The following is a 19,472-nucleotide window of genomic DNA, read 5'->3' as shown; positions in this document are numbered from 1 at the left end:
TCCATTTGGCTGGTAGTGACCAAGGGTGCAATGTTCCATTACACTGCAAGCGTCATTTTCCAGGTCTACAACTGAAATGACAACCATTCAACTTGGAAAACACGCTCGCACAGAGAAGAGAGCCGCGGCACCCGAGTATGAGCAATGAGGTAGACGCTGTCATCGTTCAGGCAGGCCATCCAATGACAAGTGACGAGCAGCGACTCCTGCCATCAACACAAAACACAGATCATTTGGAAGGTGGGCAAAGTGGGGTTTGATGCACTGCGCACTGTATGTTGGCTTCCTTCAAGCTTGAGCGGCATCGCAATCCTTCACTCTGACAGGGTTAATGATTGCACCTTCGACGGCATCAGTGACAATCAATACAAGAAGCTCCGTTCACTGCCATGGGCTGCGCCAAACATGACGGCACTGAGCGATCTGAAGGTGAGAGACTTTTAACGGAACAATGACGGTGATTGTTAGAGCTTTGAAGTGATGGGCTGCATTTTGGTTTATAACCATTGCTTTCAACAAAGTAAAGTGATGACTACAATTGTTACATCTTCTCGAGAGAAAGAACAGTTACGAAGAAACTGCGGGGAGTGTTTAAACAGGTGGTACATAATTCTTCGAAACAAAGACACAGTTGAATGGCACAATATTTGCATCAATCCCTACCAAAGCTTTGTGATGCCCACAATTAGCAGCAATGGCAAAATCTTCTATAACCATAATAGTATGAACTAAAGAAAATGACCTGATCATTTGTGAGTTTCTTTATTCATCCATTGAATCATTGACTCGTCATAAATGTCACAAAGGTTGACCACTGATGCCATAGGGTGGGTCCCTTCTGGCTGTTCTGAAGCGGACACCAAAATCTTAGGGTGACTCATCCATCAGGGCTTATCGGGGCAAGACAAACACACAGAATCTCTGATCTCTTTGGAATTACTTTGTAGGATCTACATATATGCATATTCAACCGATGCCATCAATTTAACCCGGTTCATTACTTTTAGTCTGATTTATTCATTCCTTATTTTGTTGTCAACACATTATTTTTGGCTTTTTCTTGTTCTTGTTCATTTTCTTGCTGTTGTGCTTTTTTTCAAAGCACTTTACAAGCTTTTGAAGGTGTTATATGAATAAAACCTTTATTTTATTATCTTTTTTGATCTTAAAAACAACGGTTTTAAAAGCCACCTCAGCATTAAAGTTCCATTCACAAAGTTTTTGGTATTGGTTTTTTTAGACATGCAGTAGTGACGGTGTGTGCTCTATGCTGTCTTCTACATCAGTGGCTTCCACACACAGTCGTAATCTATAACTGTCTGAAAGTGCTTTCTGAACTCACTGAACGCTCATAAGAAAGACAGACAGCCCTGTGAGATGCATTGCCTTGTAACTGTGGGGCTTACAGCGGAAGATAGATGCATGAAAGACCACCGCCCCTCCCAATTCAAACAAACTATTTATCAGGGTTAGTTTTTTGTTTTACACTTTTTGAGGAATGACAGGCTGGACAATAACAATGACAAGAACTGGCAGGCACCAATAACACACATCATACCTTAACCTTAAACAATCAAGGGAAATGGAGAGGGAAAAAAAACAAAAACAATGATACACAGTGAGTTCACTCACACCACAAAACAGTCTCAATTTTCATTTCAAAACAAATAACTGCATGGTACTGTTGCTAATCGAAACATCTATACCAGAACCAAGCTGTGGTTGAAATGATGGGACCACAGGGCAGCTCAAATGAAGGGCAATATGACTTTAACCTTGTAAAAAAACCCATTTGTTCCATTTTCTTTTACTGCAAGTACAAAACACATTCATTCATCCATCTATCTATCTTATATGCTGTACCTTCATCCATCTTTGGGATTTGGGGAACTGGAGTCGATCATTGTTGACAATGAGTGAAAGTCAGTGTATAGTGTACAGGCTATTTCTTATCCACAATGTTTGTTCATGTTCTAAGACAACTGGAATAAAATAACAAATGAACTCCAATGCCCAGATTCTTGGCAGTTCCAATAGTCCAACCAAGCTGAATATAAACATAAATGATTTAAACAAACTGTAGTGACTCAGGAAGTTTTATATCGTTTTCTCGACAAGACTACCTTCAGACAAATGAAAAAGATGTATACCATAGACTGCACTGATAGCAAAGCAGTTCAAAGAGAAGTGGATAATCCTACAATTTGTGAAAATGAATGTCAGCCATCCAAAGGCTGTTTCCTTTCAACACTTTTCTTCATTTGTGTGTCTCAAACAGTTTGCAAAGAAATAAAGAAAAAATAGCATCTCCTGCTTCAGGTATTGAGCTGAAGTCACGAGCTCCTTGAGGATAACAACTATGTAATCAGATCAAGCATTTCTTTTTTCTCAAATCAATTCAGATAAAGAAAATGTTTAGAAGAAACAGAATAGTGCTAAAAAAAAAATAAATAAATAAAACATTAATCCGTTACTCAAATATTTATGACTTCAACTTTTCTTGAAAAACAACAAAAGTTAAGCACAACGATCCTGTTTATCAGAAGAATAAAAGCAGCAAACAAATGAATCCTTCTGCAATTGGCTGTAAAGGACAAGTGGAAGGAAAATATATTTTATGTGAAATCTATTTGGAAGGAAGGGGGGCACAGCATCTTGGAACCTTGAGGAAGAGTTAATAAAGTTGTATTTTTTATCAGCCATGTAATATTATGGAAAGCTGGTAAGTTCAGAGAAACGATGGGCAGAATGTCCATTTCTGCTGTAGACAGCTTTTCATCCATTTTCCTGGCAGCCGGCGCCTTTATCTTTAAAGTCATTGAAAAGGGAATGAGGAGGAAAGAAGATGATGGAGTATATCACTATGTTCTGCTCCCCTCCCTGCCCATGACTCATCCCAGTCAAACCCTTTAACTCCCCCTAACAGTTAACTTACTACAAAAAAATAAGCTGAACGTCTGAAGCCAGACAAAAAAAAAAAGGAAAAGTGGTTTGGGGAAATCTCTCAGGCTACCGCACAGCTACGCCTCTGTTCTACAAACGTTTTCCGTGGCAACAGCTGCTTTCATCGCAAAGGTGCTTCTTGCCATGAAATATGGAAAAAAAGTAGGATGGGGGAGAATCAGAGAAGTTTCCTGATGCAGATGGTGCCCAGGTGTCAGCATCTTCCATCATTCATTTCTTGTTATTCATTATGCATCACACTTCATTTTCAGTCAGATGCTGCGCATAGATTAGAATCCTAACCCAAAATGTCCTTACGGCACTGGTGGGAAACCTCGGAGTTGTTTGAGCAGCAGCTTGGCAGGAGATGTGAAAACAAGAAGGTTGGATGGGGGTAAAAAAAAAATAAATAAAAATGGCTCAGCATCAGTCAGACATGGTGGTCCTCGGAGAAGATCGTAAGAGAAAAGTAGAATTCACAAAGATATTCCTGGAAGTTGGGCTTGGAGAGAGGCTTTGTCAACAAGACTGAGGAATGATCATTCATCCTCGGGTGGGACATTTAGCCCCCGTTTACACCACAGCGTTTTCAAGTGAAAAACAGAAAACTTTGGTTTCTTTAATGGGGTCTGTGTACACAACAATGTTGCCTGGAGCTACTGAAAACACCACTTTTTGAAATGCCGGTCCTGCGTATCGTTATCTGTAAACAAGACCTCATCGAGGGACCCTACGAATATAATTATCACAAAAATAAAATTGACATGTTTACATTGGAATGTTTGAAATGGTTGAAGCTGCAAAGGCAAATCCCGCAGTTGTTGATGATATGTAATGTTTACTTAAGCTTGGCGCAAAACTGGAGGTCCAGGTAAAGCTGAGAGAGTTGATCCAGGGGTAAAAACAATGTTTTACTTCAATATATTTGCTTGCAGTGTCAAATCCACTCAAACGATAAGTCTGGTGTGGGCGGTAAACACGAGAATATAAGCAGGAAAAACTTTTCGGAAATTAATCTGAGAAACTTCTTTATGTTGGTGTTATGCATCATTGGCAAAATTTGTAAAGACACGGCCACTCCGTCCCTTAAACACAGGCATGGACAGTAAATTAATCTGTTATGGTGGTGCTTCAAATTATTATATGCAAATTTGAACACAATGTACCATCTGTTTGTCCTCTCATCACATTAAGAGGTCCCCAGAGTGACCCGCCGTGCTTCTCACTTCAGTATTTTCACCTCTTTTCTCCCATTTGGTTGAGGAGAGAAGCTTAGACCAAGCCAATGAGCTCCCTCCCTCCCTTTGCGCTTGTTTCCTCCTCCATTTTTAGCCCTCCCATCCTTCAGGACTTTGAAAAGCCCAGAGGCAACTTCCCCCTCTCCATCTTCTCTCCTTTTCCTATTTCCTGCCTCTTGACCCTGACTCCAGCTCTGCAAAATAAAGGGATTCTGACTCTCTGCCACTGCCAATGTCTCTCGCCTGCTTCGTTTTCTGTGTCAGTTTAAACATACGTGCTCCCAATATATCGTCTGGCTTTTTCCACTGAATTTATGACTTTTGGTTACACTTCATGGTTTAAAGCTGGAAAAAGGAGCACAGATAATTTTATTTCATTGAAAACTGAATGTTTATTCGAGGCAGTTTGTACTGTAATATTGTATAAAGGTTTTGATTATATAATCAGTCAAAAACAAAATCTATCAATAATATGCCATCGATTGTGATGGCACAGGAAATCCCATTATCTGTATGAAATGACTTAAGAAAGAGTAAAGTACAAGAGAAAATGCGCACTGCCCACTTGAATCTACCGACATTCAAGATTAAGATCGAGCCCCCTCAAAATAAAAATAAAATAGTTAAGGACGAAGTGTCTATGTGCAGCCACCCGGTATACTCATTCTTACCATCGATCTGTTTTTATTTTCACTGAAGAGGAGCTTGATGAACACATTTTTTTAGGAGTCTCCTCTCACTTTCGTTTCTCCTTTTTTTTCCCGCGGTTACCGCACGATGTGATGCAGCAAACAATTCTCAGATGGGTTTGATGACGAAGACCGCATTTAGCACTGAATCCAGTGGAGAGAGAGAGAGAGAGAGCGCTGACCTCCATGTGTACTCCTGAGGACAGAGTCCTGGCCTTGGAGCAGAAAAAAAGCCCCACTGTGTAAACAGCACAACGCTCCTTACAAGTCCTTAAAGCATGCACACATCATACACAATGCTGAACACATAACTGCAGGCATCTCAAAGTTTAATACGCTGAAAACAACTAGTAGCCAAAACAATAAAGCCTGCCACAGTGTATTACCTCTAATGAAATGCCTTGAAATTGTTGCAACTTTAATGAGAGGAGACGACAACCAAAGCTGAGCCCAGTGTACTGCTTTTGACAAGACGAGAGGAAAACACTGCAGGAAATGAGCCCAGCGATGGAAAAGTCGTCACATTAACGGGAGTTCAGGCAACATCTGGTTCCCTTTCTTATTGATGAGCGACCAAAAGGCATTCATGTTATATAGAGGCCTGCTGGTCATACAGATGGTACAGCTGGGAGGCTCCCTGCTAATTGAATCTCCTCAACCTAAAACAAATTATATCATGATGCCTACCTGTGCCATTCAGGCTGATCGTTCACTTAATCCACCAGATCAACGCAGTGGAAATTGAAGGAAAGATGCTCCCCCCTCAAAAAAATAGAAAACTGGCTCTGCCACTAATTGCCACAGAGTGTGCTGTCGCTGAGCACTCTATGTCATGTGGGTTTTTCATGTTTTAACAGGTAAGTCTTTGTCTTTGTAATCAGTCTAATTATAGGTGAACTCAAACCTTATGACACCTCGACGAGATTCGAACCTGATCAATAATAGAACAGTCCATAAAACCATAAAACATCAACACTAAATGCAGCAGTTGAATGGAATGTGTTTGTGATTTTGTATTTCATGATGAGGTGGTATTCCTCTGCCTGAATCACTGTTCAATTTTATCTCTGGTTCCATCTCTGGTTCCATCTCTGGTTCCTCTCTGCCGGAATAATGTCCTTGTTGCTCTGCCCTTAATGTGTCTCCCTTGATTTTTCACCGAGAACATTTTGTGTGTATGCAAATCTCAGTCTGTCATGTTGGATCTTCCTGTTTTCCTGTATAGTGCCTGTCCCAGTTTTTTGTTTGGCAGAATCAATTTTAGATCCATAAATGTGGTAGTAATACAGATAGCTGAAGCGCTACTAAAATAGAAGGTCGAGCTTATGAACCAAGATGGAACTTTATAACGGGTGGGAAGAATAGGAAGATGAAGTTTACTTATTCCAAAATAATATTTGAAGAGCCACATTCTCTTTGATTCGACTCCAAAGATAACCTGAATAGTGCCATGTCAATCATCAAGTTTTTCTGCACCGAGAAAGTTGTTTTATCGTCATTATGACGTGATTTTTTTGACATGAAACAGCAAAAAAGTCAGAGCGCACTTTCTGTTATGCAATTACAAGTCTGTATTTACATAAGCAATACATTAAGACTTATTCCGTGAGTCCAGTCACTACTGACTAGATCAGGGGTGTCAAACACATTTTAGTTCAAGGGCCACATACAGCCTGCAGCATCTTAAGTGGGCTCCACCAGAAACAATAGTGCCATAATAATCTTTACATTTAAACTGTAAAAAAAATTTTCATTCTTGCGGCACAAAGTAAACATGATGGAAATGTCTATGAGACATTTGAGAGAGTAAAACTGACTCCATTAACTCTAAACTCACTGTCTGCCTCACATCAAGAAAGAAATTTTAGATGGAATCCTGCATTTCTATAACTAAGACTTTATGTGTAAAACCTTGTGTTTTAAAGAAATATTATTCCAACTTCTGCTTTCATCATGAATAGAAATCTGTTGTCATTGTACATCATATGTATTTCCCATATGTGGATGACCACAGGTAAATAATTTGATAAACGAAATGAATAATGTATTAGTTTTTGAAAAAAAGAAAAAGAAAAAAAGAAAACTCCCCCTGTGATGGCAAAGCTATCCAATAAATGTATTACCACATTTTGGCATGGTTTGATAATCCATTAGCAGTAGATTTTGTCATTTATCCAAGTCAATTAAAGTGTATATAAAGTAAATAGCCAAAGATCACAAATTTGGCTCAAAGAGTATTTACAGCTTGTATAATATATGATGTTGCAGTCTTCAAACTTTCTTGGTTTGTTTCATGTACCCAGAAACGTAATATCATAAAGATCAATAGCACTGATTAAAAGCAAACGTGTGAACACAACTACAAATACAAATGACATATTGTAAACAGAATCGTTAGAAGCTATTGGGCTGCTGAAACACATTCCATTGCAATGATGATGGAGCATCCCACTTGCAGTTACTTCGATATGGCAGACATGTAAAAATGCGTCCATTTACAGTCTAAATTCATTCACTTTCATTCAATTCACCTTTTAACCCAGACTTCATTTGCAACACATCAAGAAATAATTAAGATATTCTTCTCCGGGGCCATGGTGTTTTGAAAAATAGAGTCATGGAAACTGAATAATGTGGAATTTGTAATGAATAGATCTTGAAAAAAACCCATGCCTCCAGGGAATGCATTGCCATTATAATTCTTTCACACAATCAGACATAAATGACCACAATAAGTAATTTAGTTATTGCCAGCCACCACAAACAGTTTGCGACGACTTTGTTTTCCTCTATAAAATTCACCCTCCCGAGTCTTTTTGCCACGGATACTTTGTATCCCCGTCACAGTGGATGAGACCTAAAGTGATAAAAAGAAATGAAAAGGGATTCGACCATAAAGAAGCGAAGAGGAACGAGTGGCAGCAACACGGCTCTTAAAAATGAGAGGCATCGTTCAACTAAACAACAGCCATAAGGTTAATAATTCAGCTGGCATAAGAGTCCGTTCGAGAGCTGGTTTTCTAATATTCATGTGACATGATAGCCAAGACAGGAACTCTGGCTCTCACTGGGCACAGTGATATTCACACTGTGAGGCACTACAGTGTTTTGTAATTCATAGCGTTGGTTTGAAGCCAAGCACGGGCACACTGCACATCGACCAAGTCAGAGCTTCAGCAGCAAACTCAATAATTACAGGTTTCATACACAACTTCTACACCTGGAGTATCGAACTCATTTTACCTCAGGGGGTACATAATGCACAATTTGATCTCAATTGGACCGGACCAGTAAATGATAGCATGATAGTCTATGAATAACTAGAACTCTAAACATCTGTCTTTGTTTTAGTGCAACAAAGTACTAAACTTCTCCAACACCCAAGGTCAAAACCCAACTGTCGGCTTATTTAAATCCAGGCTGAAAACATGTTCACTGCAGCATTGTCATGATTTAATGCATTACTTATTTTAACCATTCTGCTTTTCACTATTCCAAATGCATTTTTGTTAGCTTAATTTGTAATTTGTTAACATTTATTCTCCTCTTTTCTCCTTGAACTTTAAGATGCACTTAACTTTACCTATTTATCTATCTATAGTCCCAAAACAACCCAAAAACAATGCCAATAATGACCCTGCCGATCCCAGAGGGAACGTTTTCTTATCGTAGAAATGATCACTAAAAGGTACATGTAATAAGAAAGCCTGACCTGAACAAAATCAAATTAGAGAAAAACCAGGGTAGTTCATGGTCCGTCGCCTATTGATTCAGGCTGGTTTGAGATACTTCCATCTCAAGCCAACTGTGAAGGGAAAGGTCTTGTTGGCTTTAGTGGGATTTAGAATCTGTACAAACTGCAGATTGCACAACATTGGCTGGACCCCAGCGAACATCAGATAGGATATGTTTGCTAACAGCATTTCCTGTAACTTTCCAAAAATGCCAATTCAGCATATTTACTCGAGTCGGAGAATTTGGAGGAGAGATTGTTCTTAGCATTCAAATTGCCATTCCTTACGCAAACATTTCTGGCATATATGTATGGAGAAAGGCAGGACAAAATTCTGTTTTTGTGCTAAATTCTTTTCCTGAGAGGCCATTAACCGAGGCTTATCCTGTATGTACTCTGCTGTGTTGTGCTCCCTCTTTTCCCTCTTTGAAAGCCACCTCCATGGCATCTGACCAAATAACCATCCTTCTGCGATGGTACCTGGCAGAGAATTGACATACTTGCCCGTCGTAGTGTCCTTGTCCATGGCAGTGAGCCCAAACAATGATTGCTGATGTCTTGCCCTCTCACTAAATACTGTACGTGCATAACACATATTTTTCTCCTGATTTTTCATTGTCATGTATAATACTGCCAACTCACTGCAAAGATTTTTTTTTCCCAGCACCTCCTCAACAAAAGTGAGGGAGGTTATTACAATTTCTACATCAAATATTTATTGTTTTGCCACAAAAAAAATTGATTTTTCAAAGAATTTTCAGGAGGATGGTTCTACTTGTGTTGACCCGTATAAATTCCCCAACCGTTTTGTTTTATTCCACTGTACCTATTGACTGCATTCTGGATTAGCTATTTCTATTGTTAGTTTAATCGATTACCGTGTGGTGTTTCCAGCTCGTCACTATGTAATTTAAAGGTTACTGCTGCTGCACATCATGTAAGAAATCAGATCCTTACATTCAGTGGTGTCCTTCAACAGGGGGTGGAGCAGGCCTCTTGGTGATCCATGATGTAGATTGAGCCTGGGAGAGGGAATTCAAGTTTATCTGAGAGGCTCAAAAATATACAGAGTTGCTACAGCATAGCAAAACATGTTTCTGCCTTGTACCTATCCTATTGTCTGAAAACAGAATGAACCGCTGTTACTCCCAATTACCACAGACTTTGTATAGATGCAGATGCTGTATAATGACTTGTAGACATAATAATTTTAAAGAACATTAGAAAAATACAGATTTTTTTTTTTATCTCTATTTATAACTACCCAATCTTATAATTAAAACATTACCACATTCATGTCACATTATCTAAAAAGCCAGTTACTACAAAAGCAGGTGTATGAATGTAAGACCAACCAAGCTGGTCATAAATAACATTCAAAGCATCATATCCATTTCATTGTAAATATACTTGTCCTTCAAGCATCCCCTCATGGGTAACTTCATTAATCCCTGGCTGGGGGGGATTACAAATGGGCTAATCACCTTCTGTCCCCATCAGGAGTGGGGGCCTCTGGCTTGTTGCTGAAAAGCTCCAGGAGAGTGAAGCCTCGACCCAGTGCCTGATGGGAGCCGTCTGGCCTGGGCGACAAAGACACCAGCTCGATAACCAGCAGAGTGCTGGGCAGCAGCAGAGACGTGTGGAAGTACAGGACCTAGACAAACACGTGTAGATGGAGGTCAGACAAGCATCAACAATCATGCAATAGACTGCAAAACTACATTCGTCGGCATATCTCGGTTCGTAGAGCAGGCGTCTCCCGATCAGATGGTTGCAGGTTTGATTCCTATCTCTGACATGTCTGCTGGCCCACATGGCGAAGTGTCCTTGGGCAAGACACTGAACCCCAAACTGCTCCCATTGGAGTGACAGCGCCAGGCATGGCTACAGCCTCCAATGGTGTGTGAATGGGTGAATGTGACGAGCTATGTAAAGCGCTTTGGGGCTGCTCTCACAGCTATAAAGTACTATAAATGAAGTCCATTTACCATTAAGTACATATATTAATATGATCTGATACATTTTTCTTTTTTATGTTTAAACAATATTAAGTTGCAGTGATTGTGTATATGTCAACGTCATGAAGTGTCCGATAAGTTTTTGTTTCAGTGCTTACTGTAAATATAGATGGGCAACAACAGCAGAGACCATCTGGACAAAATAAACAGACTTTAGCACCTTGACACTGACTTCACGACCCAGGTCTTTGCAAATGGCAGCTTTGCATTGCAGTAAAGAAACATGAGTCATTTATGCCTGCGAGAGACAAAAGTAAAGAAAAACTTTGTGTGATATATATATAAATACATACACATTTCTCATGTTAGTAAAACTATTCCATGAACTTTGAATGTCCTCTTTTGTGCCAAAGAGACCAAGCATATTGCAGAAAGATCAGGATGAGTTGAACGATGTATACAATAATAATGACCAATAAACAGCATGTTGGGAACCACTTGAGGGAAGTGACCTATAAACAAGTACAGATGGTGTACAGTCCCACGGCACCTAGTTTGGCTCCAAGCATCAACTGTTGCTGCCGTATTGAGCTGCTGCAGTTCAAGGACACTCAGAATAAGAACATTACACACAGCGAGTGTTTAGTTCACACATTTACACAGTCACACTGCACGGTCCCAAGAACATTATAAACAGACATTTTCACCAGGTGTGGGGTTTGCGACAGATAAAAGTGTGTCTGTAGAATATTCAAAAGATTATCTTGTGGAAAAAGAATGGGGTACTATATATGAGGCACACACACACGAGTGTGACTCTTAACTCTCTGATGTTTAGAGACGGAGTTATCAAAAAACTGCTCAAGGGAGAAAATTGCAACATTATCAGAATTCCCAAGTCAAGTCAAACAAAATGTCTTCTTAATCTCTGAAAATGGTCCAACTATTAGAGTGTGAGTTATGGGTTTCTAATTTGGAATCTGGTGGGTCTTCATGTCCAGTCTGCAACTCTACTCACACTGCAGTTTTGCACTTATTAAATCTCCAACACACATTCAACAAAGTGAGATCTAGAAAGGGATGTTTTAATAAAGCAGTTTAAGGATTCCTGCCAGCCGTTTCTTCTTCTTCTTCCAAAATTTAAAAAAAAACAAAAGTGAAAAATTATATTGGAAAAAGACATCCCCCATGGCTCCCCAGTGGTTGTCAGCGGAGGTCAGACCCACACTGCTATAATCTGAAGTGAATGTTCCTCTGGATGAGTTGAAGACACTTCAAATAGCAAAGTTGTCAGTCAATAAAGAAGGAAACCTTCAATCAGAGCTTCGGGGATGAGATAATGAAATGCGTGTCATCATGTCACCAAGCTGCATCGATGGAAATTAGAGGAAATGTGACAAGTGCGGATGAGACGGATGCCACTTCATGCATGGAGTCGGCATACAAACAAACAATACTGTTCAAATATGACGCTTCAGACTGCAACAAATTGCTTTTCTCTGTTCCAGCCATGTAATACACCCCAGAATAAAACCTTTTTCTTCACCATGCTGCTTTTATTTCTCTGTGGTCAAGCTCATGTTGCTGCAGGTATCTAAAAAGAATGAGCCACACTCTGAGGAAAACCTGATGTAGCATAAAAAATCTTGCATTCAGGAGGTGGGTATGTCCTCCTTGTGAGCAGACTCTTTAGGATTATGTGGAGGGTTGACCGACCTTGCTATTTTTAGACAAGTTCAGAGGGAGACAGTGGAACCTTTTGGGAGCCTGTTTGTAGTCCGTGCCAGGTATAGGTGCAATTGTTTACAGGGTCTGATTTGCCATTCAAATTGGAAATAATAGCCTACCTACGGCAGAGCCACACTGATTTACATGCACAAAGGCCCGAATATGATAAAGAGGCCCACAAATTCTCTCTGATCCGTTGGTCCCCGAGTACAATAAAGCCTGTTATTATTTTTTTTTTCAAAACCATAAAGAAAAACATGACGCCATCAACAGAGAGAAATGGCACAAAAAGATGTGAGGTACCTTGAAAAAACAGAACCAATTTCTCCGAGCCTATTGTGGCACAACCTGGTCATCTTCACACTCAGCTATCAGCCACCACAAAGCTGTATATTCAAATTCAAAGCCTCTGAGGCATTCCTATTTGGGCCATATCTGACTTTCATCACAGTGCATGGCGAGTTTAAATGACTAGTTTTCCATGCACAAAACACTGGTGAATACAAATTTAAAGAAAGCGGTTTTAATCAGGTGTTTCAAAGCGTCTCCTTGCTGACCAGGATGCTGAGATTTGCACAATACTACACAGCCCACAGACTGGTGCTCTTTCTGAAAGAAAAGTGACCTCCTGGAGGTGATTCAGCATTGACGCATTCCCCTGCAAGGCCTGAACACAAAGGCCATGAAAGTTGTGAATAAAATAAATAATGACATTTTAGCCAGTGAACTTTAGATGGGTACTTTGAAAGCAGAGCAATTTTATGAAATCCTAATACAATTTATCTGATCCAATCTCAAAAGTGCCTCATTTCTCACTGACGAAGCAGATTTTCTCAGGTAAGAAGTATTTGCTCTGTTTGCAGAACTGGAATTCCGACAGCTTTCCACAATCAGAAACAGCAGCTGGCTGAGTGGGGAGAGAAAAAAAAAAAAAACATCAACCATCCCGGATGCCAGCCATTCTGTATGCATGGATTGAACACTTTACTTTCACTCCATTTATTTATTTCCCTCCAACCGTAACTCCTAAATCAAATCTGTGTCTTTCAATGAACTCTTCTTGGACCTTTTCCAAATTGCATAAACAAAAAACTGGAAGGCGGGGGGGGCATCTTCGATCATGTTCCCTCAAGTTTCCTCTCACTGTGATTATGTGAGATTTGAAGACGTCTCAAAGTAATCCAAACCATGGCCATCGTTCATGATGGCTCTCCAAGTGAAAGCTTGATTTCCTTTTTCATTTCCTCTGCTTTGATACATCTCCAAATTGATTTTGGTCCAATCGCTGGCAAAAAAAAAATAATAATAATAATGTGTCGGTCCCCAAAGACCAAATATTGTGTGTTCAATTTGCAATAATTAACAGTAACAGGGGGAAAAAAAGCAAAACCATCATGAATATTTTAGTATGGGAGAGCCAACTGAGTGAGGAAGATGGCTACACTGTGACTAAACTTCCTCCACTAACTTTCACAGCTTGCCATGTTTTATACGATTTTCAACAGTAACATTGTGTCTGTCCCACAACAACCTGAAACATAAGATTAGATTAAGTGCAGTGTCGACGATCATTATCCTTTTCATTGATTGGAGTTTGTGTATCTACGCCTGTTTGACTGTCACACTGCATGCCAGGACAATTGATCTTTGAACTTTGTACTGTTCTGTGATGCAGAATGGAAAACAAGGCCAAGTAATCCACTCTGACACTTGACTGAGTTTGCTCCAGTAAAGCACGGTTCATTGTGCGACCTACACCAGAACTTTACATTAAGGCAGCTTTATGGGATCTTGCGACTTCCAAAGCCACGAGGGCATCGGGAGATGTCACTGGGAAAACAGCTTGCATCGGCAGCGATGCTGGGTGCAGCATATGTCGGCCCTAATGAGAGGTTATACTCCGCGGAGACTGTCAACAAAGCAGCAATCGATTCTCACGGGGGTAAATATCTAATCCCCATAATTTAAGCAAAGACAGGGGAACAGCGATGGGGTGACATTAAAACATCACCAGCGCAGAGGCACACAGCTCCATGTTATTGTCAACACCAAGACCTTTTTGTGGGTGATAGAGGACTTACCAAAGGACGGCTGTAAATGGAGGGATGAGGGAGCAGTAAAGGCGAGGCGGCTTTATTTGTATCGCACATTTCAGCAACAATGTGCAACGGGGAACCAAAATGATGCTCGTTTATGAAGTTATTTTCTTCTTTTTTTTAAAAATCCTTTTATCTTTATCATTTAGGTTTATCAAAATAAATGAATAAAAAGAAGGGGAGGAAAAACATGTGAGAATGTCAGTGTGTGCAACTGTCTGTCTTTCTGTGTTTGCCCTGTAGGCCTTCAGCCACAGTCAGCTGGGATCAGCTCCAGCACCCAGCTGCCATAAGATGGATAAAGCAGTAGGATAGTGAATCATAATGACTTGCCTCTGCACTGTTGAAAACAGTTGAGTGGAACATCTACAGCTGCAAAAGAAATTTACGTAAAACGTTGCTTTAAATCCAAGTGGGTTCTTTCAAAGCAAAAACAATATGAATATTACATTTCTCGAGTATCCTAATCCCTCCGGTCCAGATGGATCAGTACATACTTTGCCACAACAACATACTTCATAGCTGTTTACATACAGTTAGGAAAAATACACTGCAACTAAACCCTAAAGAAAGGCTTCTCTGTACTCTGCCTGAAACAACAGTACATGGCATTAATCAGACCCAAATCAACTTCTCACACCATTCCAGGCCATCTTCCAGTATCTTTTTGAAACCCTGCACTGATGCAAAAACTGTATCATCGTGTGTGATGTTGCATCATGTTGGCATGCATGAGTTGCAGTAGGAACATTTAATGATGTTGAGAAATAATGCGTTTGTATATTTTGTGTATAACATGCAGACATCTAAATTTTAAGAGAAATTGATAAGTTGAAGTGTATGCCTCACTGAAACTCAAAATGCAATGCATGGGAATGGACCAGCTTAGAAAATAGTATGTGTTTTCATGTGAAAACACAAAACTTCTGTTGCATCTTTGCATGGACCACTGAAAAGGCAAATTGTTGAAAAATGGCTGCCAAATTTGAACATTTTTGAAAATGATCCAGCTCCGGGTAAATCGGAGATAATGTAACTTTTTTTAAAACACTCCGACTCGGTCTCCATGAAGATTGGAGGAAATGCAACTTTTTTTAAATGCTGCTACTGCTCCAACATGAAAACTACATCATTTTCAAGATTTCAGCCATTTCCATTTAAAGGGACGTCGTTTTCAAAACGCTGCCATGCAAACGCAAATCTTTTGTAAAATGAAAACAGAACAACAAAGCGTTTTTCACTTGAAATGTTATTGTGTAAATGGCCAACCCGTTTACACAGCCTTGAGTTGTTTTCTTACTCTTGCCATGCTGGGTGGCAACACTCACAAGAGCTTGGTTTGAACAACAGATGAAAAGATACAGAGAAAGGTGTGACTGTCAGCTGGAGAAGGGTCGTCGGCATGATTTCAGTGGCATCAAATGTTAAAACTCATTAAGTTCCACACCAACTAACCCACTTTATAATAGTGTCATGCAGCCGTTCATTCTGCTCAATTTGTTTTTGCTCAGCAATAACCTCAGTATGATTGTGTTGAATTAAGGAAGTGCAACCTATGAGCAACCCTTAGTGCCCAAGCCCCCCTGATAGTCTTTGACTATTGACCATCAAAAGAAAATTAGTTCATAATTATGTGACAGCCAATGCGTGAGTCCTATCTCCGAAACGGAGGACCTCTTCCTCTTGATATGTTCTTGATGCAGGCAAACAAATTACTTATTCCCTCAGGCCACTGGCTGATGGCATGATTGCTTCAGAGTCGGTTGGTTATACTTGCTCCGTCAGCAGGTATGGCATGCAGCCAAGTAAAATGATGAGGAAATTGTAATGAGTATTGGAAAATGCCAATAACTTGCCTTGGGAAAACATAAACAAAACCATGTTTAATAGCTTCGCACCTTCTTATTACCTACTGCCTGAGTTCAAGAAGCAATTATGGCGGCCTCGCAGTGCTATCAAAGAAGAAAAACGGAAGGTAATTTTGTCTGCCCCTTGAGGTGGTTATTCAATTGCTCAACTCGTGGGCAACTGGGCAAGTATTCAAGCGGGGAATCACAGGCATTGCGGAAAACAAAGGGGTTGCAAATGAACCATGGGTTTTGCATAGAGACGTCCAGAGCAACTGGAGTGCAAGTGACATGGAGCCATTATTTGACCGCTGGAGGCTTCCCAAATGAAAAGCAAACGGGACATTTCCATTGAAGAAACATACAGGCAGGCCCAGTATGCGGTACCTGGGACTTGGTGATCACATTTGTCATGACTTGCATGCCTGCCATATCTGTTCGCATGTTATGCAGGCATGTTACCTCAAATCCCCAGGCTGACAAAAGGCTGTCACAACAGCAAGAAGGCACATTTACACACAATCTGGTCCAAGTGTCATAATTGGGGACAGAACTGTAAGCTCCTGCTGTATGCGCATGTCATTGGGTGTATTATGCGCCTTCAGAAACTGAAAGTCAGAAAACTCAACTCATGAAGACTTACGAAGTTAAGCAAGCACACGCACTCTGGAAGATTTTGGACTTTGATACGAGCACTGCCAGCATAGCCAATGCCTCGAGGTGATGGAGAGAGTGAGAGAGATATACAGCGAGTCATTTTACAGGCACAGAACCAGCGGGTATCAGCATCACAAATCCTTGGTGTGAAATTCTTTGACTGTCACCAGCATGGGAAAGATGAGAGATGTTAGAGTGGATGATTGAGAAGCAGGGAAAATGATGGGGACAGAGGCTTCGGGCCCTATGGCCAATAATGTCGTGGACCGTAGCTGGGCAGATAGGACCGGGAACGCGTGCGTGTGCGTGTGCGTGTGTGTGACAGTGAGAGACTTTTAAAATTGCAAGTTTGAAACATTTGAGAAAACCGCAACTGCAAACAGCGAGCAACTGTTTCAACCCAAAGAGATATCAAAAGGACTTACTGTATATGTCCCCCACCAGTAGCTAAAGGAGTATCACTTCTTAAAGAGAAAATGTTAAATGTAAATAACATGTCCAAGTGATTAATAAAGTGAAAGGAAGCTGCAATTAGTTTGATTTGAAAGCTTCTCTTTCCCGTGATTGTTTCTCAGTCACGGATTGAGAGCGCTTCTGAAGACGCACACTGATGTATTAGCAAGCACTTTTGTTAAACTCTACCCTCTGATCACAATGCCAGTGTTATTGCTTTTCTTCCCCTACGTGCAAGGAACAGTTGGTCTCATTTATTAATAAGTGGAGAGAAAAAGAGTGCAACAGGGATAATGTATTTTAGTAGCAATTTAGCATCTCGCTTGTTCCCTTGAGGAAAAACAGAATTTTAGATATATTTTTGAAGAGAAGACACTCTGTGATCAAAAGTTAATTACACTGTTTCATTCGGGAAGGAAATGTTTACCACAGAACAATACTTCCATCTCATTCCATTTGTCTTTTTGCAACTCTAAATGCAAAAAGACAAAAGACAGAAAGACAGTCACACTTAAATTCACATCTACATGCAATTTAGTTCCTGTTTACATGACGAAGATTTAACGTGAAAAAGTAAAACTTTTGTAGCATTTTAATTGTCAATGTCAACGACAACGGCGTTTGTAGCTTGTGACTGAAAACTAAACTTTTTGAAAATGGCTTCCAAAGTGCACCTTTCCAAAAATGCACTGAGTCCATCTCTGTGTAAACCGGGGTAAACTTTTTGAAAATGGTCCTGTTTTCATGGAAATTAGGGAAAATGCAACTTTTTCAAACGCTCCTTTACAATTTTTTTGTTGTAGTTAGCAGTTCTACGTGCGCGAGTCAATGGACAGCAACGGAAACGGTGGCCTCCATAGTGGCATTCCCAGTCCATATTTTCTTGGGATTTGGTCATTTTATAGTTGAGACTCACATGGAATATCAATCCAACTTCATTGTCTGCCCATACCAATGTTTGTGTACTTGCCAATTGTTAATGTTTATAGCTAATCATTCTATGCACAGGATTCAATCCAAAAACATCAACATCCACTAATGGTCCTACATGAACACTACATTTTTGTCAGCCTTTCTACTGTCGCCATGTCAATACTGGTTTGAAAACATTCCTGTGCAGACATGAAACTTCTCTGAAATGAAAATTCCAAAACTAGTTGTTTTAATGATGTTGAGAAAATGGGGTCTTGGACTCAGCAATTCATCACAAATTCATGTTTTTGGATTGTGGGAGAAAAACCATGCATGCATAGGGAAAAGAGGCAAACTCCACAAAGACAGGTCCTCGTCTCGGACTCACACATGATACTCACAATACTCACTTTGAGGTGAGAGAGCTGACCGTGGCACCACTGTGCAGCAGGGCAAACGATCATTTTACAAAAATATTTGCTCATTTCAGTTTTATGTCAGTATTATCATCTCAAAAGAGTTGGGAAAGGGTCCTGTTTGTCAAGTGTGACCTCTTCTTGCACCAATAGTCAGTCTCTAAAAGTTGTGGAAGACAGAGAACCAATCCATGGATGATATAATGTTTTATGGCAATTAGAACTGATTGCATCCTGTTTTTATTGACATTTCACAAACAATTCCAATCAATTGGAAAGTGGCTTTGTAAAAATGTGCAATTTTTTGTTAAGATTTTCTTATTTGGTGCACTTTCAGTGTATTTGCTGGTTCAGAAGCCAAAATATCTGGATGACTTGATCTATTTATGCAACACTCGAATGTAATAGTCAAGATACAAAAAGTGGGGTACTTTAAGACGGCTGACTTTACTGTAAAACCAAAACAATTTAATTAAAAAGCAGCAGACGAAGAACCAGAGAGTGGAGCCATGGTGATGACTCATTTCCAGCTTTAACAACACATTCCTACATTACTTCATAATTTTGTTGAGAAGAAAATTCAACTGCTCAAAGACCAGCGTGGGACGAAGAATAATCCTTATTGCTGAATAGGTTCTGAATCTGGATTATAAAATTGAGTGTTGCATGCCAACGTCTCAGACCTTTAACCATTTTCAAGCATCCGAAATGTGTGTGTCAAGAAGGCAGAGAGTGAAAGGCTGTGAAGCCCTCAAGCGTGACAGGTGGAACAATAACAAAACGTGTAATGGAGCTAATTGAG

The 19,472-nt window shown here is 40.1% G+C and overlaps 1 protein-coding gene across 1 annotated transcript in view; it reads right to left on the bottom strand.

Annotated features, from left to right (window-relative positions):
- The window catches only part of nphp4 (nephronophthisis 4), a gene marked incomplete at its 5' end in the record, with an annotated part of 183,363 nt that overhangs the window by 148,036 nt on the left and 15,855 nt on the right, over positions 1-19,472 (bottom strand). Inside the window, 2 exons of the mRNA XM_080496857.1 lie at positions 9,561-9,625; positions 10,088-10,257. Coding sequence (XP_080352983.1) covers positions 9,561-9,625; positions 10,088-10,257 — 235 coding nt within the window. The remainder of the gene's footprint in view (positions 1-9,560; positions 9,626-10,087; positions 10,258-19,472) is intronic.

This window comes from Blennius ocellaris, assembly GCF_963422515.1.
Source record: "Blennius ocellaris genome assembly, chromosome: 5".
NCBI lineage: Eukaryota > Metazoa > Chordata > Actinopteri > Blenniiformes > Blenniidae > Blennius > Blennius ocellaris.
The sequence above is the reverse complement of the archived record's forward strand: the minus strand, read 5'-3'. Positions and strand labels throughout refer to the sequence as shown.